This window comes from Chiloscyllium punctatum, chromosome 5, assembly GCF_047496795.1.
Source record: "Chiloscyllium punctatum isolate Juve2018m chromosome 5, sChiPun1.3, whole genome shotgun sequence".
Classification (NCBI taxonomy): Eukaryota; Metazoa; Chordata; class Chondrichthyes; order Orectolobiformes; family Hemiscylliidae; genus Chiloscyllium; species Chiloscyllium punctatum.
The window spans coordinates 119620031-119646237 of NC_092743.1; the positions used below are offsets into that span (position 1 = coordinate 119620031).

General features: G+C 40.3%; 1 protein-coding gene across 1 annotated transcript in view; it reads left to right on the forward strand.

The window, feature by feature from the left end:
- LOC140477399 (exostosin-1-like) overlaps window positions 1-26207 on the forward strand; it is a 166366-nt gene that overhangs the window by 110558 nt on the left and 29601 nt on the right. The window contains exons 2-3 of the mRNA XM_072571221.1: window positions 15114-15207; window positions 18864-18971. Coding sequence (XP_072427322.1) covers window positions 15114-15207; window positions 18864-18971 — 202 coding nt within the window. The remainder of the gene's footprint in view (window positions 1-15113; window positions 15208-18863; window positions 18972-26207) is intronic.

Sequence of the window (26207 nt, forward strand, 5' to 3'; positions counted from 1 at the left end):
GTGAAGTTCCATTTGCTCAGATATCTCCAATCAGGTTCAGTTCATATAAAGTTCAATACCATACAATTTAATCAACCTCTTTGCAGAGACAAATTGTCTTTTGTAATGCTGAATAGATAAATGTAAAGTATTTCATTTCATGACTATGGAAAGGTTCAGTTGTGCTTCACAGCAGATTTCTTGTTAAGTTTGATACCTTGGATCCTCGTTTGAGACATTTCTCTGATGAATCCAGAAGTTTTTAGACTTCATACCACTTTGAACTAATCATTTTGAGTACGTTGATTGAGAAAAGCTTGTGCTTCAGTTTTGGAAAAGCGTGCAGGCTATTGCAAATGTACTAATTGTACTTCTGTATTCCCAAAAAACTGAATCTGGGATGTGTAAAATAACGATGGGGAGTGTAAGGAGATGTGAGAAAATTGTATTTTAATTCTTAACGTCTTCACAACGTATGTATACTGACCAACAGTTCTGATTGGCAGTAGATTTCGTGCTTCTGACTCATCTTCTATATTAAAAACGTCGCTTACTCCTTATAATCTTTATAAAGCAAAAGAACTGAATCATACTGAGTCTTAGTATTGGATTTTAAAAACATTTTCAAGTAACAAAGTTCAATAACTCCATGTGATTTTATTTTTTGTGATGCCATTCTTAACCAGTCAGTATTGTTGGAGATTAATAGGTCTTTGTATTTCCCACCGCTCCCACTCTTCCTTCCCTCTCTATTAGAGATTTGCCTGGCAAACATTAGCATTACAACTTGACAGTTGACTGAAATGGTGAGTTTGCTGCCTCATTCCAGTCTTTTCCACTTTTATGTATCATTTTTTTTTTGTTGATAAGTTTTTATTTTCTATATTAGGTAAGATTGTGAGTTGAACCAAATGAACTGCGTTAGTGATGAGTAGCAAGCCATTCATTCTTCTGTCAACTTTCAGCATTAAGTAATCTTAAGTATGTAACCATGCAAGTTAGTTAGAGACCAAAGCCCATTCTGTTTACCTCTCTGATTTCATGAAGGACTGTGCATGAATGTCCCAGACATTTGCTTTCATGGGCAAGTTAAACTTACCATTCCCTACCATGATGAATTGATGCGACTATTCATTTTCATGTCTCAAGTTGTTAATGTTAACATTTTGATGTTAGGTAAACATTTGACACTGCTGCAATTGTTTCTAGGACTGAGAAATTTACTGCTTTGATTTCTGTTTCCTGCAGTTGCCATCTTTATGGCATATCTTCCTATGACAGTCTTATTCAGTAAGCCAAATGAAAGAATAGTTGTTTGCTGGAGATCTATGCCCACTAAACTTGTTTAAGACTGTATCTATTCTCATCACATTTAAAGCTCTTGTGCCTTTGGCATGTTTGTCTGAGTCGTATTCAAACTTAAGTTCGCCAGGAGAATGAATAGTGCACTAACAATGATTCACTCCACTGTTCTTAGTTTATCCTTATGTTTATTTAAAAAGATTACATGGTTTTTTGCAGCCTGGGCAACCAGGCGATTTGGCCAGTTAGGTCCATGACGTGTTCATGCTCCGGCTGAGTGCCTTTCAAATCCTCCAGATAATGCCACGCAACCTTCTTACTGATCCAATTTTGTGTATGATACTAGGGGGTGTCAGTGGTCTTCCACTTTTTTGCCCAAAGGATCATGTATCAGTCTCCATATTGTGTTGGTTAGCTACTTGATCGGGTCGTGGTTGAGAAGGATGTCCTCACTGCAAAGCTCTGCCCTTAGCTGACATCCATGAAGGTTCATCTTCTCTTTGGGTCATTGGCAGGGGTTGAGAGAGACACATTCTCTTCTTTTGTTTTGACCCACACCAGAACTTTGTAATCAATTATAGCAATACTACTACTGCCCCATCTGTAAGCTAAGAGGGGTGCAGATTGAAGGATAATTTGGGATCAGAATTCTGCTCTCCTCCCCTCCAGCCATCAGAGTGTAAAATGGATGAGTAGACGTATGAGGCCCATTGAGTCTGCTGCCACTCAATGAGATCATGGCTGATCTGATAATCTTCCAACCTTCAATCCCCTTACTGATTTGAAATTCAGCGCATTGGCAACTAACAAACAGAAATTGGTCCTCTTACGAAAATAACGAAATAGGAAGCTGGTTTTAAGGTGGAAATTGTGATGTGTGTTAACTCAATTAATAGTTGTCCTGCATTGTGAATGTGATGTTAGTGAAAAGTTTGTGTGAATATGGGGAGGGAAAAAAAGTTGTCCTGAAGAAGATTCAAAAGATGTAATGTGTCCTGGCCTGATTTTCAGAAGCATGTTTTGAAGTGAATTCTCGAAAATTATTAGAATAATTACCTTGTCATCAGAGGTACAATGGGAATATACATAATTAACTAGGTATAACTAACAGTCCAGCAAAGATTTCAAACATGGTGGTTAGTGTAGCTACTTTATGGAACAAGAATGTTGCAGCAAGTATACCGTTTTGGATATTGGGAGGGACGACTTACCAAGGGTAAGCAATGGGGCATAGGTCTCTGGCACAGAGTCTGTTCCTGTTGCTCAGACATGAAGGGGGAAAAGGAGCAGAGCATTAGTCATTGGGGACTCTATAGTTAGGGGGACAGACAGGAGGTTCTGTGGGAACAAGAGAGATTCACGGTTGGTGTGTTGCATCACAGGTGCCAGAGTTTGTGATGTCTCCTTTTCATGTTTCGGGGTTCTTGCGGGGGAGGGGGAGCAGCCCCAACTTGTGGTCCACATCAGCACCAATGACAAAGGTAGGAAGAGACATGGGGATTTAAGGCAGAAATTTATGGAGCTAGGGTAGAAACTTAGAGCTCGGACAAAGAGTTGTTATCTCTGGTTTGTTGCCTGTGCCATGTGCTAGTGAGGCAAGGAGTAGGGAGAGAGATGAGTTGAACACGTGGCTACAGGGATGGTGCAGGAGGGAGGGTTTTGGATTCTTGGATCATTGGGGCCTCTTTCTGGGGTAGGTGGGATCTCTACAAACAGGATGGTCGTTAACTGAACCAGAGGGGTACCAATATCCTGGGGGGAAATTTGCTAATGCTCTTCAGATGGGTTTAAACTAATTCAGCAGGGGGATGGGAACCTAAATTGTAGTTCAAGTACAGAGGAGGTTGAGAGTAGGGACAACCGAAATAAGGTTTCAGGGTCGCAAGAGGGCACAGGCAAGCAAAACGTTGGCTTGAAGTGTGTCTATTTTAATGCTAGGAGCATCTGGAACTTGCAGAATGGATTGGTGCCTGAGATTTCGATGTTGTGGCCATTTCAGCGACGTGGATAGAGCAGGGGCAGGAATGGTTGTTGTATGTTCCAGGATTTGGATGTTTCAGTAAGAACAGAGAAGATGGTTAAAGAGGTGGGGGTGTGGCATTGTTAGTCAAGGACAGTATTACGGCTGCAAAAAGGACGTTTGAGGACTCATCAACTGAGGTAGTATGGGCTGAGGTTAGAAACAGGAAAGGGGAGGTCACCCTGTTGGGAGTTTTCTGTAGGCCTCTGAATAGTTCCAGAGATTTAGAGGAAAGGATAGCAAAGATGGGAATACTATTGTTCAAGTACTTTAGATGGGTCAAGTTTTGTCCATTATGTGCAGGAGGGTTTTCTGATACAGTATGTAGACAGGCCAGCAAAGGGGTGAGGCCACATTGGATTTGGTATTGGGTAATGAACCCAACCAGGTGTTAGATTTGGAGGTAGGTGAACACTTTAGCGATGGAAAGGGATAGATATACACCAGAGGGCAAGAGCTACAGCTGGGGTAAAGGCAATTACGATGTGATTAGACAAGATTTAGGATGCATAGGATGGGGAAGGAAACTGCAGGAGATGGGCACAATAGAATTGTGGAGCTTATTCAAGGAATAGCTTCTGTGTGTCCTTTATAAGTATGTACCTGTCACACAGTTGAGTGCAGGAGCTGTGGTTTACTAAGGAAGTTGAATTTCTTGTCAAGAGGAAGAAGGCGGCTTATGTTAGGTTGAGATGTAAAGGCTCACTTAGGGCGATTGAGGTTACAAGGCAGCCAGGAAAGACCTACAGAGAGAGCTAAGACAAGCGAGGAGGGCACATGAGAAGTTGTTGGCGGATAGGATCAGGAAAAACCTTAAAGCTTTCTATAGGTATATAAGGGATAAACAAATGACTAGAGTAAGATTGGGGCCAATCAAGGATAGTAATGGGACGTTATGTATGGAGTCAGAGGAGATAGGGGAAGCACGAAATGAATATTTTTTGTCAGTTTTCATACTGGAAAAAGCCAACGTTGTTGAGGAGAATACTGAGAAACAAGTTACGAGGATTGAGGTTCACAAGGAGAAAGTGTTAGAAATTCTGGAAAATGTGAAAATAGATAAATCCCCTGGGCCAGATGGGATTTATCCTAGGATTCTCTGAGAAGCCAGGCAATAGATTGCCGAGCCTTTGGCTTTGATCTTTGTCGTCATTGTCTATAGGAGCAGTACCAGAAAAGTGGAGGATAGCAAATGTTGTTCCCTTCTTCAAGAAGAAGAGTAGAGACAACCCTGGTAATTATAGACCTGTGAGCCTTACTTTGGTCATGGGTAAAGTGTTGGAAAAGATTACAAGATATTGGATTTATAATCATCTCGATAGGAATAAGTTGATTAGGGATAGTCAGCACGGTTTTGTGAAGGGGTCGGTCATGCCTCACAAACCTTAAGAGTTATTTGAGAAGGTGACCAAACAGGTGGATGAGGATAAAGCTGCTGATGTGTTGTATATGGATTTCAGTAAGGCATTTCATAAGGTTCCCCATTGTAAGCTACTGCACAAAATACAGAGGCCTAGGATTGAGGGTGATTTAGCATTTTGGATCAGAAATTGGCTAGCTGAAAGAAGGCAGTGGGAGGTGGTTGATGGGACATGTTCACCCTGGAGTTCAGTTACTAGTGGTGTACCGCAAGGATCTGTTTTGGGTCCAGTTCTGTTTGTCATTTTTATAATAGATGAGGGTGTAGAAGGATGGGTTAGTAAATTTGCGGACGACACTCGGGTCAGTACAGTTGTGGATAGTGCCGAAGGATGTTTTAGGTTACAGAGGGACATCGATAAACTGAGAGGTGACAAATGGAGTTTAGTGCAGAAAAGTGTGAGGTGATTCACTTTAGAAGTAGTAACAGGAATGCAGAGTACTGGGTGAGTGGTAAGATTCTTGGTAGTGTAGATGAGCAGAGAAAGATCTCAGTGTCCAGGTACATAGATCCTTGAAAGTTGCCATCTAGGTTGATAGGGTTGTTAGGAAGGCATATAGTGTGTTAGCTTTTATTAGTAGAGGAATCGAGTTTTGGAATCATGAGGTCATGCTGCAGTTGTGCAAAACTCTGGTGCGGCTGCACTTGGAGTATTGCGTGCAGTTCTGGTCACAGCCTTACAGGGAGATGTGGAAAGGGTTCAGAGGAGATTTACTGGAATGTTGCCTGGTATGGAGGCAAAGTCTTATGAGGAAAAGTTTAGGGACTCTAGGCTGTTTTCGTTAGAGGGAAGAAGGTTGAGAGGCAACTTTATTGAGACATACAAGATAATCGGAGGGTTAGATCGGGTGGACAGTGAAAGCCTTTTTCCTAAGATGGTGATGGCTAGCACGAGGGGCATAGCTTCAAATTGAGGGGTGATAGATATAGGACAGATGTTAGAGGTAGTTTCTTTACTGAATAGTAGGAGTGTGGAACGCACTGCCTGCAACAGTTGTAGATTCGCTAACTTTACGGGCATTTAAGTGGTCATTGGATAGGCATATGGACAAGAATGGAATAGCATAGGTTAGATGGGCTTCAGATTGGTTTCAAAGGGCAGCGCAACATCAAGCGCCGAAGGGCCTGTACTGTGCTGTAATGTTCTATGTTCTAAAACTGTCGTCACTTGAAGACCATAAGGCCAAAATTAGGATTTTCTAATGAAGTGTCCTTGCAACAAAAATGAGTATCTATGAGGAACTTGAATGCTTATACCAACTGAAAGATGAGTGGCTAATGAAGAAATATATTTCCAAAAAGAAATATATATGTATACTTCTCTCCTTAATGCTTTATTGTGTTTTTCTTTGGAGAAAGTGAGGACTGCAGATGCTGGAGATCAGAGTCGAGAGTGTGGTGGTGAAAAAGCACAGCAGGTCAGGCAGCATCTGAGAAGCAGGAGAATCGATGTTTCAGGCATAAGCCCTTCATCAGGAATGAGGCTTGTGGGCTGGAGGGCTGAGAGATAAATGGGAGGGAGTGGGGCTAGGGGAAAAGGAGCTAAGAATGCAATAGGCATTTGAAGGTGGGGGAGAAGGTGATCGGGTGGAGTGGATAGATGGGAACGGTGATGGACAGGACAAGAGGGTGATGCCGAGTTGGAGGCTTGGGACTGGGATAAAGTGGGGGGGAGGGGAAATTAGTAAAATAGTGTAATCCACATTAATCCGATGTGATTGCAGGGTCCCAAGGTGGAAGATGAGGCATTCTTCCTCCAGGTGTCAGGTGATTCGGATTTGGCGATGGAGGAGGCCCAGGACCAGCATGTCACTGCTGGAGTGGGAGGTGGAGTTGAAGTATTCAGCCACGGGATGGTGTGGTTGGTTGGTGCAGGTGTCCCAGAGATGTTCTCTGAAGCGATCAGCAAGTTGGCGTTCTGTCTCCCCGATTTTGGAGGAGACCACATTGGGTGCAATGGATACAGTAGATGACATTAGTGGAGGTACAGGTAAATTTCTGTCAGATGTGGAAGGGTCCTCTGGGGCCTTGGATGGAAGTGAGTGGGGAGGCCTCCTCCATCGCCAAACCCTAACAACCCAACCTGGACTTCCTTCATCACCAACTCATTCATTCCAATTGCCACTTGTCAGAAACGATTTTACAATGTTTCAAGAAAGGGACAGAAGGTTTTGAGGTGATAAGGTTCAAATGGGAGGCTGTTTATTGAGACCTGCAGGCTTAAAGTGTTCACAATTAATCATAATGCACATTTTTAAAATGTAAAGTCTAAATTTTCCAGCGAAGAGTTCTGCTCCTCTAAACCTTGTATCTCTCTCACTTCAAAGATCTTGCCGAAGAAACTCACCGCAACCTGGAATAGCAAAGTACTTGAAATGTCAATAAAATACTACATTGGATGGTTACATATTTAGTCTTGTGTTTATATTTCTCTGCACAAACCTTTCAGCTTCATGATCATGATTTAGTGTTTCGAAATAAGGAACAAGAATAATAGATAGGAAAACCTAAAGGAATGAAATGCCTTTAATGTACCGTTAACTATTGTGCTTTGGAATGTGGTACTTCCTTTGTTCTCTTCTGGGAAATCAGTGGAATGTGGAGTTAATGTCAGTTACTGCAGTCAGGAATCAGCATTAGCAGCACAGGAGTAATCACAGCAAAGCTCAGACTGTCATGTCTGCCACTACTAACTGTTCAGTTGGCACAACAGATTGTGAAAGTATGATGAAATGGGCAGACATAAATCTGAATCCATTTGATTTAAAGCAGTAATGAGTTTCTGAATGTAATTTCTATTTTTATGAATCATAGAAACATTGAAACTTTCATGATTAATGTAATTAATGTTGGGATTCTTCATTATCAGTAAGTTTGTTCACATTTTAAGTATCAGATGTTTCAGATTCACCTTCAAAATAAGATTGCCTTTTTGCTAGGCTGTCTAGCTGCTAAGTCAAAATGACGAGATTAATAAAGACTTCTCTAAATCTAGGTTTTTAACCAATTTCTGCCAATTAAATGAAAGAGACCTTGGAGTGCAGGTTCATAGCTCCTGGAAAATAGAGTCGCAGGTAGATAGGATAGAGAAGAAGGTGTTTGGTATGCTTTCCTTTATTGGTCAAGAGTATGGACTACAGGAGTTGGGAGATCAAGTTGCAGCTGTACATGTCATCGGTTAGGCCACTTTTGGAATATTGCGTGTAATTCTTGTCTTCCTATTGGAAGGATGTTGTGAAACTTGAAAAGGTTAAGAAAAGATTTACAAGGATGTTGCCAGGGTTTGAGCTATAGGGAGAGGTTGAATAGGCTGTTTGTTTTCCATGGAGCGTCGGAGGCTGAGGGGTGACCTTGTAGAGGTTTATAAAAACCATGAGTGGCATGTATAGGATCAACAAAGTCTCTGATGGGGTGAGAGACTAGAAGGCATAGGTTTAGGGTGAGAGGGGAAAGATATAAAAGAAACCTAAGGGGCAACCTTCTAACACGGAGGGTGGTACGTGTATGGAATGAGCTGCCAAAGGAAGTGGTGGAGGCTAGGACAATTGCAACATTTAAAAGGCATCTGGATGGGTATATGAATAGAAAAGGTTTGGAGGGATATGGGCCGTGTGCTGGCAGGTGGGACTGGATTGAGTTGGGATATCTGGTTGGCATGGACGAGTTGGACCAAAGGATCTGTTTCTGTGCTGTACATCTCTTTGACTTTATGACTGTAAATTCATGGATCTTTGGGTGCGAAATTTGTGAACAGGACAGAGGATATAATGGCAGCGATTCAACTCATGGTCAAGTAGGATCCAATGTTTGCAAACAGTTTGGTTCAACCTGAGATACTAACCTGCAACAAAGTTGTTTTTTAATTGATGAATTTGAGAACAAAGACATAAATTGAACACAGTTGATAGCCATTTCAACTGTGGCATTGGGGCAAATCTTCATTTGAGGAAAAGGGAGGATGTGTCAGAGGCTCCCCGATGGAAGAAGGCATTATTGGAACAGATTCATCCTATCTCCATTTCATGTAGAAACAGTGTCTAAAGCAGTTATTTTCAGCCAAGGAGATGATCACTGTACTACTCCGACTCGACCTGCATCTGCTCAGGGTGAGGTTAACACTGCCAATGACCATGATAATCATCACTGCCCTCATTTTACTTAATATACTTGCTTTCTAGCTGGAGTTGGCAACACTGGCTTTGTAACACAGTTCTTACATCAGGGAAATGACCGACAAGAAACCCAACTTTCTAAGATATGTTCGGTTGTAGTGTCTTCATAAATTTCTGAACAAGCCAGAGAAATGCAGCAGGAGACTAGTGGAATTCCCTGAAGATGGTTGGGAGCCACATGTTAATGGGGACAGGTATTGAAATTGAGCTACCAGCCCCACATTAGTAATCTTGAGCACCCTATCTTCGGCCTGTTTTTCCATTGTTTGTGTTCTCCAACGTGAAATCTCAAAAACAGTAAGAGGGCCATATCGCTCATAGTAAGTACAATATAGCTGTACATTGTGCTAGTCATGCAAGTACTTGGACCATTTGTTAAACATGTAGTCTGTAAGCAGCTCATTTCAAGTAAGTATGCATGACAAAACCATAGAGATGAAAGGGCAGCATGAAGTTTGTGTGCAACCTACAATATTGAACAGGAGCAATTAAGTTCTGTAATAGTAAATTTTCATCCTTGTACCTGCTAACTAATTGATTCAAGCTTTTAGCCCTGTGTCATTTAATATAATTGTCATATGTTCCTGCAGAAGGACTCTTGTTTTAATTTTACCATGCCTCTCCCTTTCCTTTTCTTTGCCCTGTCTTGCTCTCGCCATACTTAGAATACTGATAATGTTGGGTACAGCAGTGTGGCAGCTTTCTCTTCCTTTTAGCTTTTAAGTAACCAACTGTAATTTTTCTTTCTTCCTGAGTTGCTCCCTCTCCTCTACTTGGTAATCCTTCTTTAACTTCCATCTTCGATTTCCTCTCCTCACCCTTGCCCCAAACAAATTCTAAACCTGCACATACTATTGCATAACCTGTAACTCTACCTTTCCCAGTTATACTCTTTTTTTCCTTGAGTCCATACTTTTTTTCTTCTCTCCTTTATTGCTGGCCTCTTATCAGAATCAGTTCTCAGCCATGGCACATTTATCTCCTTCCCACTCACCCTAGTTAACCTGCAAACCGCAATTGGTATTGACTCACAAAGGAACATAGAAACGTAGAAGCTAGGAGCAAAGTAGGCCATTCAACCCCTCAAGCCTGTTCCGCCATTCCATATAAACTGAGAGATTTATAAAATCATGAAGGGCATAGATAGAGTTCTTAGGGTGGGGGAGTCCAAAACTAGAGGGCATAGGTTTAAGGTGATAGGATGAAGATATGGAGGGGATCTGAGGTGTAATGAATGGATGGAACTAGTTGCAAGAGGAAGTGCTGGAGGTGGTACAATTACAACATTTAAAAAGCATCTGGATGGATATATGAATAGGAAGTGTTTAGAGACATATGGACCAAATGCTCGCAAATGGGACTAGGTCTGATTGGCATGGGTTGGACTGATCATCTGTGTCTATGCTCTGTGACTGTATGTTCATGGCTGATCATTAAGCTCAATGCCCTAGGCTCACCCCACCCCCCCCACCACCACAACCACCACTCCCCATATCCCTTTATCCTACTTGCCACAAGAGCTATATCGACTTCCTCTTTGAAAACACACAATGTTGTAGTTTCAACCAGTTTCTATAGTAGTGAATTCCTCAGGTTTACCACTTTCTGGGGAAAGAAATTTCTCCTCATCTCAGTCCTAATTGGTTTACCCTTATCCTTAAACTGTGACCCCCTGATTCTGGATTCCCCTCATCATTGGGAGTATCCTTCCTGCCTCTAGCCTGTTTAGTGTTGGTAGAATTTTATAGGTTTCTGAGATTCCCCCTATCCAACTTCATTCTTCCAAACTTCAGTGAATACAATTTAAACCAGCTCAGTCTCTCCTCACACATCAGTCCTGCCACCCCAGGAATCATTTTGGTAAAACTTTGATGGAATACTTCTATAGCAAGAACATCCTTCTTCAGATGAGACCAAAACTACACATAGCAGGAGAAGACCTTATAGCATTTTGAGTCTGCTCCACTATTCAATCAGTTCACGAATGTTGGATGAGGCGATCTAAGATTGTCCTAGTATGTATTCAACTCCTCTTTCCTGTCTGCCCCTATTACCCTCGATTCCCTATTTAAGATGTCACAGCTGATTATTCTTGGAAAAGCTTTGGAAATGTAAATTATGATTTTGTTTGTTTGAGAACAATGTACCAGAAACAGTGAATCCATCTTAGCTTTTGAATGCCAAAGGAAATTACAAGACATTAAGTTGTTTACAGCATGCATGTTCTTGCTTTCAAAATTAGTCAGAAAAAATTGAAAAATGTTGAAGACTTATATAAATTTACTGTTTAAAAGAAACTTAATTTTAAACTAGCTTGAGGTGGAGGATGTTCAACATAGAAATGGTTTTAAATAAGTTTACATTTTTTTTGTAACTTATATGACTTAATGAGCTGGGAAATGTGTATTGGACACGCCTATTTGAAGGGAAGTCCACATTTGATATGTGGAAGGCTTTCAAAGATAGGTTAAAGATAGGGCAGGATAGGCACGTTAAAGGTAACGGATAGGAAAGCCAAGATTCGTGAACCGTGGATGACAGGAGAAATCGTACGACTAGCCAAGAGGAAAAGGGAAGCATACGTAAGGTCCAGGCAGCTCAGAACAGAATGGGTCCTGGAGGAATATCGGAAGAGTATTAAATGAGGAATCAAGCAGGCTAAAAGGGGTCATGCAAAAGCTTTAGCAAGCATAATTAAGGAGAATCCCAAAGCATTTTATTCTTAAATAAGAAGCAAGCGGGTAACTAGAGAAAGGATTGGGCCACTCAAGGATAATGAAGGCTGTGTGTCAAACCTGAGAGAATGGGTGAGATTCTGAATTATTACATTGCATCAGTGTTCACTGAGGAGAGGAACTTGATGAATGTTGAGATTAGAGATAGAAGTTTGATTATTCTGGATCACGTTGACATAAGTAGGGAAGATGTGTTGGATAGGCTAGAGGTTATTAAGTGGACAAATCCCCAGGACCAGATGGGATCTATCCCAGGTTGCTGAGGGAGGTGAGAGAGGAAATAGCTGGGGCCCTGACAGATATCTTTGTGGCATCTGTAAACACAGGTGAGGTGCCGGAAGACTCATGTTGTCTCCCTGTACAAGAAGGGTAATAGGGATATTCCCTACAGACCAGTGAGCCTGATGTCAGTGGTGGGGAAAGTTGCTGGAGAAGGTACTGAGGGATAGGATCTATTTATATTTAAAAAAGAATGGGCTTATCAGTGATAGGCAACATGATTTTGTGCGGGGGAGATTGTGCCTTACCAACTTAATCGAGTTCTTTGAGGAAGTGAACAAGTTGATTGATGAAGGAAGGGGTGTTGATGTCATATACATGGACTTTAGTAAAGCATTTGATATGATTCCGCATGGTAAACTAATAGAGAAAGTGAAGTCACATTGTGAGCAGGGTGTTCTAGCTAGGTGGGGAAAGAACTGTTTGAGCAACAGGAGACAGAGAGTAGTAGTTGAAGGGAGTTTCTCGAAAATGGAGAAAGGTGACCAGTGGTGTTCCACAGGGATCAGTGCTGGGGCCACTGTTGTTTGTGATATACGTAAATGATCTAGAAGAGGGCACTGTTGGTATGATCAAGTTTGAAGATGACACGAAGATTCGTGGAGTAACAGAAAGCACAAGGGATTGTCAAAAAATACAGGAGAATATAGATGGAGTGGAGGGTTGGGCTGAAAAGTGGCAGATGGAGTTCAATCTGGACAAATGTGAGGTGATGCATTTAGGCAAGTCTAATTCTAGACCGAATGATACAATGAATGGAAGACCCTTTGGAAAAGTTAGTGAGCAGGGAGATCTGGGAATGCAGGTCAATTGTACCCTGAATGTTGCTGCACAGGTGGATAGAGTGGTCAAGAAGGCATATGGTATGCTTGCCTTCATCAGATGGGATATTGAGTATAAGAGCTGGCAGGTCATGTTAAAATTGTTCAAGATATTGGTTCAGCCACATTTAGAATACTATGTACGGTTCTGGTCGCTGGTTTACGAGGATGTTGTATGGTATGGAAGGTGCTATTTATGAAGAGAGGTTGAGTAGGTTAGGTTTGCTTTCATTAGAAAAAAGGAGATTGAGGGGAGACCTGATTGAGGTTTACAAAATCATGAAGGGTATAGACAGGGTAGATAGAGATAGTCTTTTTCCCCAGGGTGAAGAGGTCATGCTTTCAAGGTGAGAGGTGAAAAGTTTACGGGGGATACACGAGACAAGTATTTTACACAGAGGGTGGTGGGTGTCTGGAACATGTTGACAGCAGAGGTAGTACAGGCAAGCACGGTAGATTCATTTAAGATGCATCTGGACAGATGCATGAGTAGATGGGGAGCAGAGGGATTCAGATGCTTAGGAATTGGGCGACAGGTTTAGACAGAAGATTTGGATCAGCTCAGGCTTGGAGGGCCGAAGTTCCTGGACTGTAAATTATTTTTGTTCTTTGTTTAATTCTTGAAGTAGTAAGTACTCAGCTTCACAAAAAAAGTATTGATTGAGAGAATGAACAGCTTGTATTTTGAAGAATTTTGTTTGCTTTCTCAGTTTTCATTTTCATCACTAGCCGTTATGCTGCCCATTTTTGATTTGTTAGATTTAAAGTTCCATGTTCTTTGAAATGAGCTTTTAAGTATTGATTGGCTCAAATGTTTGAGTAAAGTGCAAAAAAGTTGTTTGCATTAACATTTAGCACCTGATGTATAATAGTAAAACCACTTCCCACCACCACATCAATCTTCCAGCAAATGGAAAGTATATAGAACGGATGCTGAATCTTTCCAATGCTTCAACACTAATTTTATTCCACTGTGTTAAGTTCGGAAAAGGGTGGGAAACAAGCACATACATATCCCCTGGCTGTGGCGGTCATGTTGCTCTTGTGTTTCAAAGAGTAATGATAAATTGAATATCTTATTCATCCACTATATATAATCATCATGCTTCATGTGGAATGTGGAAAGGTTGCATGAATAGAAACTGAAGGTAGTTAACTGCTGTTTTGGGTTCTGTCATTTTGGAATATTGGGCTATAACTGTCATATTGAGAAATCATCAAAATTAATGCATGCTGCTGGTTGTAGGTTTTATTCAGTAAATTACTGAATCTGAAATTTTTGGCACTCGTTTTCCTGACTTCTCTGGATGAATAAAGTTCACCTGATAGAATGGAACTTGATTTTGAAATAATTTGAACCAGTACACAACAATTCTAACTGTGTCTCTGCATTTTAAAAGATGGCTAAAAATACAGGTAATTGAAAAAGAATTCCACTTTGAAATCAATTTTGTGTTTAACTAACAGCATTTTTTAAAATCTGTTTTATCTGCTCAGGGACGAACACTCTTAATCTAGTGACCTTTCTATTGTAAATTAGTTCTATGGGTTTGTTCCAGAAAATGGGTCTTCAGTGCATTCACACTACTGTAATAGCTTTCTATTCTGAATGGAAATGGGCTTACTGCCTTCTACCTAACCTGTGTGAACAAAAAAAAAGCTTTACCTTTGTAAAAAAAAAGGGACAAAATCAGAAACCGCTGGAAAGGCTTATCAGGTTACTCAGCATCTGTGGAGAGAAATCAATTAACATTTCGGGTCCAGTGACCCTCCCTCAGAACTGATGGTAGCTGGGAAAATGTTGGTTAATATGCAGCAGATAGGATGGGGGAATGGGTTTAAGAGTAAATCATAGTGGGAATGGAGCCCACGTTTTTAAAAACTTTTAAAGAGTTTGCTTTTCCTGTGGTCTAGATTCAGGTTGTTACTGGGAAGAGCAGAGCTCCGGTCTTCAGTAGAAACAACAAGTATAACAGAAAAGCAGTTTGCCTCAGAGCACTGTGAAGTTCATTAACCTGATGGCATTTTATCCTACATTTCTTTGAAATTTGAGCAGTTAGATCTAATCAGTATGGCATGTGTTTATGAAGCTTTATTATTGACTAGCAAGCTTAAGTCAATGTCCAAACCAAACTACATATTTTGCTGACACTGCAGTCAGAACTTGAACTTGAATTTTTTTTTAATTGACTCCTCTCAAATCCACAGACTGGTCTGGCCCATATACTGATTCCCAATTAGCCTTCGTACTGGCCTGGAAAGCCATTTGGTTAGAGCATCTTCATACGCCAAGAATAAAATTTTGAAATGATTAAACACCTTTTTTTGTGTTGCAATTTGATTGTATTTTTTTTAAAACAGTCTGTTTCTTCATATTTTTTCCAGATATGATTATCGTGAAATGTTACACAATTCCACCTTCTGTTTGGTTCCACGTGGCCGTAGATTGGGATCTTTCCGGTTTCTGGAGGCTTTACAGGTAATTCATGTATGGCACATATAGATGATGCTGTGCCACATAATCTTGAGTTGAAAAATATATAGGACCACTGACACTTTTGTGTATATTTACATCGTTTGCATGAGCAATAACAATTTGTTGTTTACTCATTACTGTTCGTTAAAGCTGCATGGCCTAGGTTTGTTGTTCTGTTTCCTGTAATTGTGACTGCACTTCAACAGAACTTCTCGCCGTAAAGTGCTTTGGGATACTGTCATTGTGAGAAATGCTATTTTATTGCAGGTATTTCTTTACTGTCTGGAAATACTTGCATTCAGGGTCCCATTGGGTAAGATATAAAGGCAAAGGCCAATTCTAATCCTTTTGCACTGGTTCAAAACTTCAACCAGACTAAGTGTGCGTAACCTTTTATAAGCAGGTAAGGTCCTAAGGAGTGTTGCTGAACAAAGAGACCTTGGAGTGCAGATTCATAGCTCCTTGAAAGTGGAGTTGCAGGTAGATAGGATAGTGAAGAAACCATTTTGGTATGCTTTCCTTTATTGATCAGAGCATCGAGTACAGGATTGGGCAGTCATGTTGCAGCTGCACAGGATATTAGTAAGGCCACTTTTGGAATATTGCATGCAGTAATGGTCTCCTTTCTATTGGAAGTGAAACTTGAAAGGGTTCAGAAAAGATTTACAAGAATTTTGCCAGGATTGGAGGGTTTGAGCTATAGGGAGAGGTTGAATAGGCTGTTTTCCCTGGAGTGTCGGAAGCTGAGGGGTGACCTTATAGAGGTTTATAAAATCATGAGGGGCATGGATAGGATGAATAGACAAAGTCTTTTTCCTGGGGTGGAGTCATCCAGAACTAGAGGGCATAGGTTTAGGGTGAGAGGGGAAAGATATAAAAGAGATCTAAGAGGCAACTTTTGCACACAGAGGGTGGTACGTGTATGGAATGAGCTGCCAGAGGAAGTGGTGGAGGCTAGTACAATTGCAACATTTAAAAGGCATCTGGATGGGTATATGAATAGGCTCATTGCCTTTATTCCTGATGAAGGGCTTTTGCCCGAAACGTTGATTTCGCTGCTCGTTGGATGCTGCCTGAACTGCTGTGCTCTTCCAGCACCACTAATCCAGTATTTGATTTTCAGCATCTGCAGTCATTGTTTTTACCTATATGAATAGGAAAGATTTGCAAGGAAATGGGCTGGGTGCTGGCAAGTGGAACTAGATTAGATTGGGATAGTTAGTCAGCATGGATGAGTTGGATTGAAGGGTCTATTTACATGCTGTACATCTCTATGACTCTAAGTAATCTTCTCAAATAGAGCCTTGCAGTGTATAACTGTGATCCTGATGTCTAGCTGTCCAGTCCTCAAACTCACTCTTGAGGCTATTTATTCTTGTTTTATATTACCTATATTATCCTATTTGAGTTTTTTCAGAAATAACTTTTTTTTTCACAAATAAGTCATAAATTAAATGCACGGCGTTCTGTTCCAACATCTTGTGATGCAAGTTAATGACAATATAGATTTAAACTTAATTCATGGCCTTTGAAATTCCCTAATACACATTCATGCAACCAACAAAGATAAAAAGTATGGGACACCTACAGTAGTGGATTGGATGAGTTCAGATATGAAGTTATTCCAATGAAGTCTGACCACCGTTAGTGTAGTAGAGGACCTCAAGTAAGCTGAAGTGATTTCTAAACTATTCTGGCGCCACATATTTCTTATTTACTTTTTTTAAACCTTCTGAGCATGAAATACTTGAAATAGTGATTAGCAAAGCTAAATAAAGGATATTTAAGTCAATTTTAAGTTTCATATTTTTATCCGGTTGGCAACAGTTCTGTCCAGTTTAGGTTCTGGGTGAAACGCAGCCTATTAAAGACTAGTGAATGAATAATAAAGCTAGTACAATTCAGATATTCCCTTGGGTAACCAGTATTGTATCATGAGATAGCATCTTTTGGTGCTCTAGATTAATTGATTACTTAGTGCATGTAAGGTATGGCTAACAGTACTTGGTCTTGGCAATAGAAAGGCATTGAACCAGTGAAAAGTTATGGCACTCAATTTGTAATGAATCAAAGTCAGTTGTACACTTCAAACTTCTTTGTTAAGACAGCCCACTTTCTGCTTATTCTATGTTGAGCTGCAGGCCATAGATGGTTTATCGTGGCTTTTTTTTTTGTTAACTCTTAGACTATTTCTGAATTCTACCCTTCTGCTTCAATCTCCATTGTAAATCCCCTAATCTCTGTTACTCTACATTCAATAATTAATGGGAGATATTGTTTTGTTAATACTAGACATTAGAATTAAATATTTATGGTATAAACGAGACACAGAACCACAATGGGATATTTAACCATGGTCTTTTATTTCTTTGCTAAATACCCCATAGTGTTATTGGAAGATGATCAGGCTGTTTTTCCTTAGCCTTAATCAATTTAACCAAAGCAGTTTAATAAGTACTGATTCAACATGTAATTCATCTCCATTGCTGTTGTGGGGCCTTTGTGTTAGGTTGGGTGTCACATTTCCTTACATAAGTGATTTTACTTCAAAGTAATACATTAGCTGAAAAGCACTTTGATATATATTTCCAATGTCAGAAGGCACAATATACAAACAAGTTTTTCCTCTCAAGATGATAACTAAATATTTTCACAAATTAATTGAGCATTCAGCAAGGAAGTGTGAACATTGTTTTTACCTCCAAGAAATGGAGCTAAGTGATGCTGCATTAAAATAAGTGTCTCAGCCAAAATTCTGACAGCACAGAGTTCTCCACAGCAGCTTTGGTATTGAGAAGTGTGAGGGTAGTGAGAAGAGAGTGAGAAGTACCTTACTGGGAAACAACAACATCAGGAATCTTGCTGCTCAATTGCACTCAAATCCTAAGTGTTGGTTTCAAACTATCAGCTTGTATGCAAGATGGCACAGCATCATATTTATTTTATTTTCTTCTTTAATAAAAGCTAATAGCTGGTGTTCATTTAACTGATGCAAAATCCTACAAATGAATTAAAAACCCTAAGTGGTAATAAAATGATCACAATTAGAAACTTGTAAACCTTTTGTCATTTTGTTCTATTTTGTCTTTTGTTTTACAGAACTCTATTTTCATTTGTTTAGTCATGCAAGTCATGGAATTTGTTAATGATTTGTTCAGTGGCAAACTTTAGAGTTTTTACCTGATGGTTAATAAATTATCAAAATGTGTGCATTTTTGATATTGAATATCTTGTGACTTCTTTTTGCATAACAAATGAGTAAAAATGTGCTGCTCTTCTGCGTTAAATGTTTATGTTCAAACATTGAATCTGTTACTTCCATATTTTGTCCTCCATGAAAGGTTTATCAAATAAGAAGGAAAAAAAAACAATATATAAGTCCATTCTCAAGAAGAATCCTATTGGATTCAATATTTTGACCCTGTTTCTATTTCTACCAGGCTCAGTGAGTTTCTCCAGCACTTCTAGTGCTTCACTTTTAGATTAGATTAGATTCCCTTCGGTCCAACAATATGTATATTACACAGGCTGGTTTGTGAAAATGTTCCCATGTCTAAAATCTCACTGTAGATGCTATATTTCATTAAAATTTTGCATCCTTATTTAGATATTTTTATCTTTGACCTATATTTGTACATATTCTATTACAACTATCACAGGCTGCATGTATTCCAGTGATGCTAAGTAATGGATGGGAGCTGCCATTTTCAGAAGTAATTGACTGGAACCAAGCTATTGTCGTTGGGGATGAAAGGTTATTGCTGCAGGTAGGAGAGTTATATTTAACAATATGGATTTAGCTCTATCGTCATTCATATTTTAAAAATTAATGTTAAACCATTTTGAACAGGAAAAGAGAGAAACTGTAGGCAAATGTACATTGTTTCCAAATTTTTATTTATATCATCAATGATTGTATAGCAAAATGTTGAATTCAAAAGACCTATAGCCTGTTATTCAGTCCCATAATGACAAAATTCCGGGGTCTGTATCTGCTCATGTTGAAAGAATCTTATAATTTACATGAATGTCTCAATATCAGAACAGGTGAGGAAGATCAGCAAGGTTCCAGAGCATTATCTGATTGTCCTTGCTGAACCATTACTGGGGCTCAACTGGATGAACTGATGGTGAAATTGCCTGAGTTCATAGATGAAAAACAGGCCCTTGGTTGAGCAACCAGATGGATTCTGTATTTGTCGAAGCATTGTCTAGCAAGTTTCACAGGCACAGCTTATTAAAACAGTTTGAAGTCGAGGAAACGTTTGGAGAACTAGCATGTAGATAAGGAAAAGTTCTGCTGTAGCACTGGTAGTGAGTAATCAATGTGTTACATATTTTCAAAAGGAGAGCCAGGAACTTGGGCAATTACAGACCAATTAATTTGGGGAAGGTTTTAGATTTTAAATGTGAAATTATTTTTTTGAATATAGAAAATCATTAAAAGTGCTTTGTGCAAATTTCAGAAAGAAAGTTGTACTTGAACAACTCTATTAATCATGGAACATAGGAAAAAGAGTTTACCATTCTGCCCCTCAAGTCGCCTTCATAATTCTAAACCATAGCTGCCCTACCTGAATGCTGTATTCCCATATCTCATCATGATATTAGTAACAGAAAATCCATCAATCTGTCTTGAATTTTTTTAAATTAACTTCCACTATGTTGTGGCATTAGTCATTATAGTAATCTATCTGTTGAACCTCTGCTGCAGTCTCTCTATGAGAATTGATCTCCACTTTAGTCAATGGGACCAGAACTGCGTGCACAATCCCTGATGTGGTCTCACAGGTATTCTACACATTTGAATTAAGACTTCTTTGCTCTTGTCCTCTCATCCTCATATGATAAAGGATAGCATACCACTTGCTTACAAATTGTTTGGTGCATCTGCATGCTAACTGTCAGTAGCTTAAGATAAGGATACCTGAGTCTCTTTGAGCATTGACATTTTCCAGTCACTTGTCATTTGAGAAATAGTTTGCTGCTTTTTTTCTTCCGACCAAAGTAGGTAACTCTTACTTATCCACGTTATATTTAATCTATATGCTTTTGCGCATTAAATCAACCTGTTTAAATCACCTTGAAAACCTCTTTGCATCCTCTTAGTTCTCATTCACATCAAGTATCATGTAAATTATTACAATGACCTCCCACATCCAAGTCATTGTTTTGGATTTGGACCAGCTGGGCCCCAAGCACTCATCCTTGACATACTCCACTGGTTACACCCTGCCAACCTGAGAGTGATTTATTTATTCCTATTTGCTTTCTGCCTGTTACCCAATCTTCAATCCGTGTGAGTATGTTACCCCTAATCCCATGGGCTTCAATCTTGTTTACTAACCTACTGTGGGGAAATTTATCAAAATCAACTATCATCCTCAAAAAATTATCAGATTTGTTAAACCTATTTTCCCATTCATAAATTCATGTTGACTCTGTGGAGACAATTGTTTTGTAAATATCCAGTAACTGGATCCTTTATATTTTAAAAAATCCAAAAGAACTGCAGATGCTGTAAATCAGAAACTAAAACAGAAATTGCTGGAAGAGCTCAGAAGGTCTCGCAACATCTGAGGAAAGAAATCAGGTCAAGTGACCCTTCCTCAGAATTGATAGTAGCTAGGAAAACATTGGCTTATATATATATATAGAAGGGGGGGGCAGGGGTTTGAGTGTGTAATGAGTAAACGATAGCTGGGGATAAAGTCCAAAGAGAGAGAACAACATTTGGATAGACCAAGGAGTGTCCTGCTATTCTTCTGGCCAGCATTTATTGTCCATCACTAATTGTCCAAATGGCAGTTATGAACCAACAACTTTGCTATCAGTCTGGTGTTGCACATAGGCCAAAACATGTAAAGACATCAGTGAACCAGACAGGATTTCCTGACAATCAGCAATGGATTCAAGGTCACCATTAGACTCTTTAATTCCAGATTCTTTTTATTGAATTCAAATTCCACCATTAGCCATGGTGGGATTTGTATCCAGGTCCCAGAACATTAGCTAAATTTCTGGATTAATAGTCTGATGATAGTATCACTAAGTCATTACCTCCTCCTTGAAATGCAGTTTAAGCAAAGCTCAGGAAATTTGACAAGATCGAAGACAGAGCAGCCAGCCTAATTTGCACAGAGTCCACTTCCACTCCCTCTACCGTGTGCCTACAGGATGCTCTGCAGTAACTCATCAAAGCTCCTTCAATAATACATTCCACAACCTTCATTATCCAGAAAAGCAAAGGCATCAGACTCGTGGAAACACCACCACCTGCAAATGCCCCTTGAAGTCTCATTCTAAATTAAATTTTATAGGCGTTATTTCTTTGTTGTTCATTCAAAGTCTTGCAATACTCCCTTATAGCAATGTGGGGTGTATGCATAACACTCAGACTGCAGCAGTTCATAATGGTGGTTCATTACCATCTTATTGAGGGTAATTATGCAAGAGTTTTAATGCTAGTCTGGCCAACAATGTTAACAAAATTGTGTCCCATGAACAAGTAAACAGGAAAATGCATTAATTATTCTCTTGTATGATGAGATTTGCAAAACAACACCAAAATAGGAGGCATGTTCCAGATAACCAAAGAGAATCCTATAAAGCACTAATAGGATTGTGGAATATATGCAAATACATAAAGGAAATACAACTGTCAGTAAGTGAGGTGGTACATTTTGACTTCTCAATAATAGATATTAGCAATGGTATTAGGCAAATTCATGAAGGTGCTGTCTTCTATTAGTCAAATCAATATATTGCAGGGAGATTTAAACTTTTAATTTATGAAATGTTGGTGTATGATATGTTTGAACAGGATGTTTCTCGTGGTTTAGATTTGAATTGAAAATTGTTTGAATTAGCCAAAATTTTGTCATTGCCCTAATATATAGAGAATAATTTTTGATGTCTTTTTCCATTTTCAAGCTGATTTCAAATTTGAAGATTACTTCATTTTTTTCTGATGATTTATAAAATATTGTATGAATTAAAATGTGAATGAACTTTTGTTGCATTCTTCTCATGTTATAAACTAAATATAGTATTGATTTCCCAAAAAAAAGGCCTAAATCTCACAGTCAGTATTAATGCTGCATGCATTGACACTGTCTGAAAACACTTCTACAGCCAAGCCCTTTACAATTGTTCAACCATTATCTATGGATCCTGGCTGAAGAGTTGAAGGGTCAGTTCAACCTCTTCAGGGAAAGGTCATTAGGCGTAAGAAGGAAGGATTTGCCTCTTTTTCACAACTGTAGCTACCATATCCAGATAAGTTTTTAAAGTTCTAAAGGTCTTTCAGTTCATGAATGCATGAATGGGTAGTAGGGTTTGTGTGGGGAGGGGATTAGTCTCTTCCGATGTGTGTTTGCTTGAGAAAGGTACAGTGTAATTGGGCCTGCAATTCTGTTCTGGAGACTAGATTTTAATACTGCCATGGCAGATGGTGGAATTTGAATTAAATAAAAAAATCTGAAATTGAGAGTCTAATGATGTCCATGAATTCATTGTTAATTGTCAAAAAACACTCTTCTGGCTTACTAATGTCCTTGAGGGAAGGAAACTGCCATCCTTTCTGGTCTGACCTACATATGACACTAGACCACAGCAATGTGGTTGACTCTTAACTACCCTCTGGGCAACTAGTGATGAGCAATAAATGCTGGCCCAGCTGGTGACACTTTCATCCCGTGAATGCATTTAAAGAAAACAAGTTTTCTTGTCATGTTAATTGACATTTTAGCCCTCTTGGTGAGTGTCATATCCAACGTTTGCCCCATCTTATCGAGTGCTATTCTTAAAGCAACTCACCAAAATGGGAGATCCTGGAATAAACTGGTAACCCTGGCACCAATACAATTCTTACGATCATTGTGTATGTAGACAAACATTCAGTTTGCCCTGCCTAGTTCCTGACATTTGCCTGAGCATAGCTGACAAAAGTGAAATCGACACTCACTTTGTAGGCACGGTCTTGGAGTTCCTGCTGGGTGGGGTGGTGGAGAGGCTGGACTTTCTGTTCCTCCAGAACCAGCATTGGAAGCCACAACATCAGACCATCTCAGCCTGGTCTGAGATTACTACCTTGGATGCAGCTGTCCCAGTCACTTCAGTGAATGTCCAGTAATTGAAAAAGGACAGTGCCCTTCTTTACTCTGCCACCTTAAGTGACACCTCACACTCACTATCTCTGCAACGACACCAATCTTCCACCAAGTCTTGACATCAAGATGGGCCTCCCATCTTAACAAATTCTACCACTTGCCTCACCATAGATTACTTACAGTGTAGAAACAGGCCCTTCAGCCCAACAAGTCCACACCGACCCGCCAAAGCGCAGCCCACCATACCCCTACATTTACCCCTTAACACTATGGGCAATTTAGCATGGCCAATTCACCTGACCTGCACATTTTCTTTTTGGACTGTGGGAGGAAACCGGAGCACCCGGAGGGAACCCACGCAGACACTGGGAGAATGTGCAAATTCCACACAGTCAGTCGCCTGAGGCGGGAATTGAACCCGGGTCTCTGGCGCTGTGAGGCAGCAGTGCTAACTGCTGTGCCACCCACAAACTGCGCATCCCTCCGAGCATAAGCATCTGCAGCCTTGCAGGTCATAGGCTTGTGCTTTAACAGGGCAGAGGGCCAAAATGCTAACCAGGCTATTTTATTTAGAGGGGAAAATGACTCCTAGTTTTTCTAAAAAGCCAGAAAAAAAAGCATTCTCAGGAACCAGTTGTTTGCTTTCAGGAGAGAATTGCTACCTCCTGCCACAAGCTGAATTTGCAGAGTGAAGCCGAGTACTAGTTCAGGAATGTTCCTTTAATAGAGATGTACCTGCAGAGCAAGCTAGTTATGGGACTAGAATTGATGGGAATGATGCAAAGCTTACACAGATCGTGACTGAGCTTGTTGTAAGGCAATATCTTCAAAGAGGTCAGCACAGTCCAAAGATGTTGGCAAGGCTGAGGGGATTAAGCAAGGTTCAATGTAGATGCAGAGAGCTAAAATAATCCCAAAGATCCCACAGAAGGTAATAGAGCTGGCACAGATTAAGGGGGCTAAAGCAAAGGGCAGAGCCAGAGGAAAGTAAAGATATTGGAACAGAAGCAGCAGGGGTATGGTTGCCAAAGGGAATAGAATAGAATCACTCCAGAATGGAAGCAAGCCATTCAGCCCATTGAATTTATACCAGTCCTCTGAAGAGCATCCCACCCAGGCCCTATCCCTATAACCCTGCGGTTTCCACAGCTAATCCATCTAGCCTACATATCCCTGGGCACTATTGGCAATTTAGAATGGCAAATCTACTTAAGTTGCACATATTTGGACAGTGGCAGGAAACCTACGCAGACACCAAGAAAATGTGCAACTTCCCACATAGTCGCACATGGGGTGGAATCAAACCCAGCACTGTGAGGCAGCATTGTCAACCACTGAGCCACCATGCTGCACCTTTTTTAGAACTGTACTCATTTTGAGGCAATGAGAGAGTCTGATAACCAAATGGGTCCTCATTATACTTTGGTGGAATGACCTTCGATGGCCTTTCCTCACTGTGCCTTGGCAGCAGTTGCCCCAAGTTTTTATTGTGTCCCTTAGCATGTAGTCTTGGGAGTATTCCTCCAAGATTGAAATGGGGCCAGGAAAGGTACCAAGCAGGCAAATTTCCCCTTGATGGTGTGATTCAGGCAGCTGGAGCAGTCAGACTTGTAATTACAGGATTTCCACATGTGTAGGATGCAATTGATTGTATCCATGTAAGTGCTCTGGCTATCAGTAACTAGTAGTGTTCATGGACAGGAAAATCTCCCAGTCCATGAATATGCAGACAATCTGTGACCACGTCAGTCAGATAATGTAAACTGCATACATTATCGAGAGAGCTGTCATGTTCCCTAAATTCTGGAGCACCCATAGATGTCTGCATCTGACAAACCCTGAAATGAACCCACAGACTGATGCCAACTAAAAAGTACAATGTTGCTCAAACTTCCATTTGCCTGAGGCAGTACTGTGCAATATAATCCTGAGACAATGTGGCTGTCATCCTGGTTGTTTGCTGTGCCCTCCACAGATTGCACTGACGAAGGGACCTAATGTTGAGATAGCCCAGGAAACCCCTCAACACCAATGCAAGAGGGTATAATTAGATGAGCCAGAGAGTCACCTGAAAACCTCATAGCCACCCACTTCCAGGACCTAAGCCTTTAGACATACTTCCTTTACTGTTTTGTTTGTTGTGGACCATCTTAGTTGGAGGCCACTGTGTCTGCTATTTGACATGTCTCATTAATGAGAAATATTTATTTTGCAATAAATTGTTTAGAGTAAAAGTTCTATCTGCTTGAGAAAGGAAACTTTAAGAGATCTCTAGGCTCTTGCAACTGTGCACACCTGAATTGTTACACAGTGGATACTTCAGTGCATACCAGGAGACTCTTGTAGCCTAGTGGTAGTATCCCTACCCTTGGACCAAGAGACCAGAGTTCAAGTCCCATCTTCTCCAGAGGTGTGTAATAAAATCTCTGAACAGGTTGATTAGAAAAATAGGTCAGTAAATACCAAAAGCTGAGATATTCTGGAACGTCTGTTCGTCACAGGGAATGGGGGAGCATTTAACCTTAAGGCTTCTGACATCTGTGAAGTCCTACTTGATGTTAATACTCCCACTATACCGCCTCCTTACAGTCCTGTGGAGTGTTGGGATTGTACACTGTATAAGTCCAACAGCTACACATCTGCTGAGAGTACGTTGAGATGGACAAATGCTGACACCTTTTCCAATAAGAGACATCTAACCACTGCTGCTTGAATTTCAGTGGCGTTACTAACACTGAATCCCCCACTATCAACCTCCTGAGAGTTACCATTGACAAAAAACTCAACTGGAATCACCAGATAAACACAATGGCTAAAAGAGCAGGTCAGAGGCTTGAAATACTGTGGTGGATAACTCTCTTCCTGACTCCCCACTTGCCTGAATGAATGCAT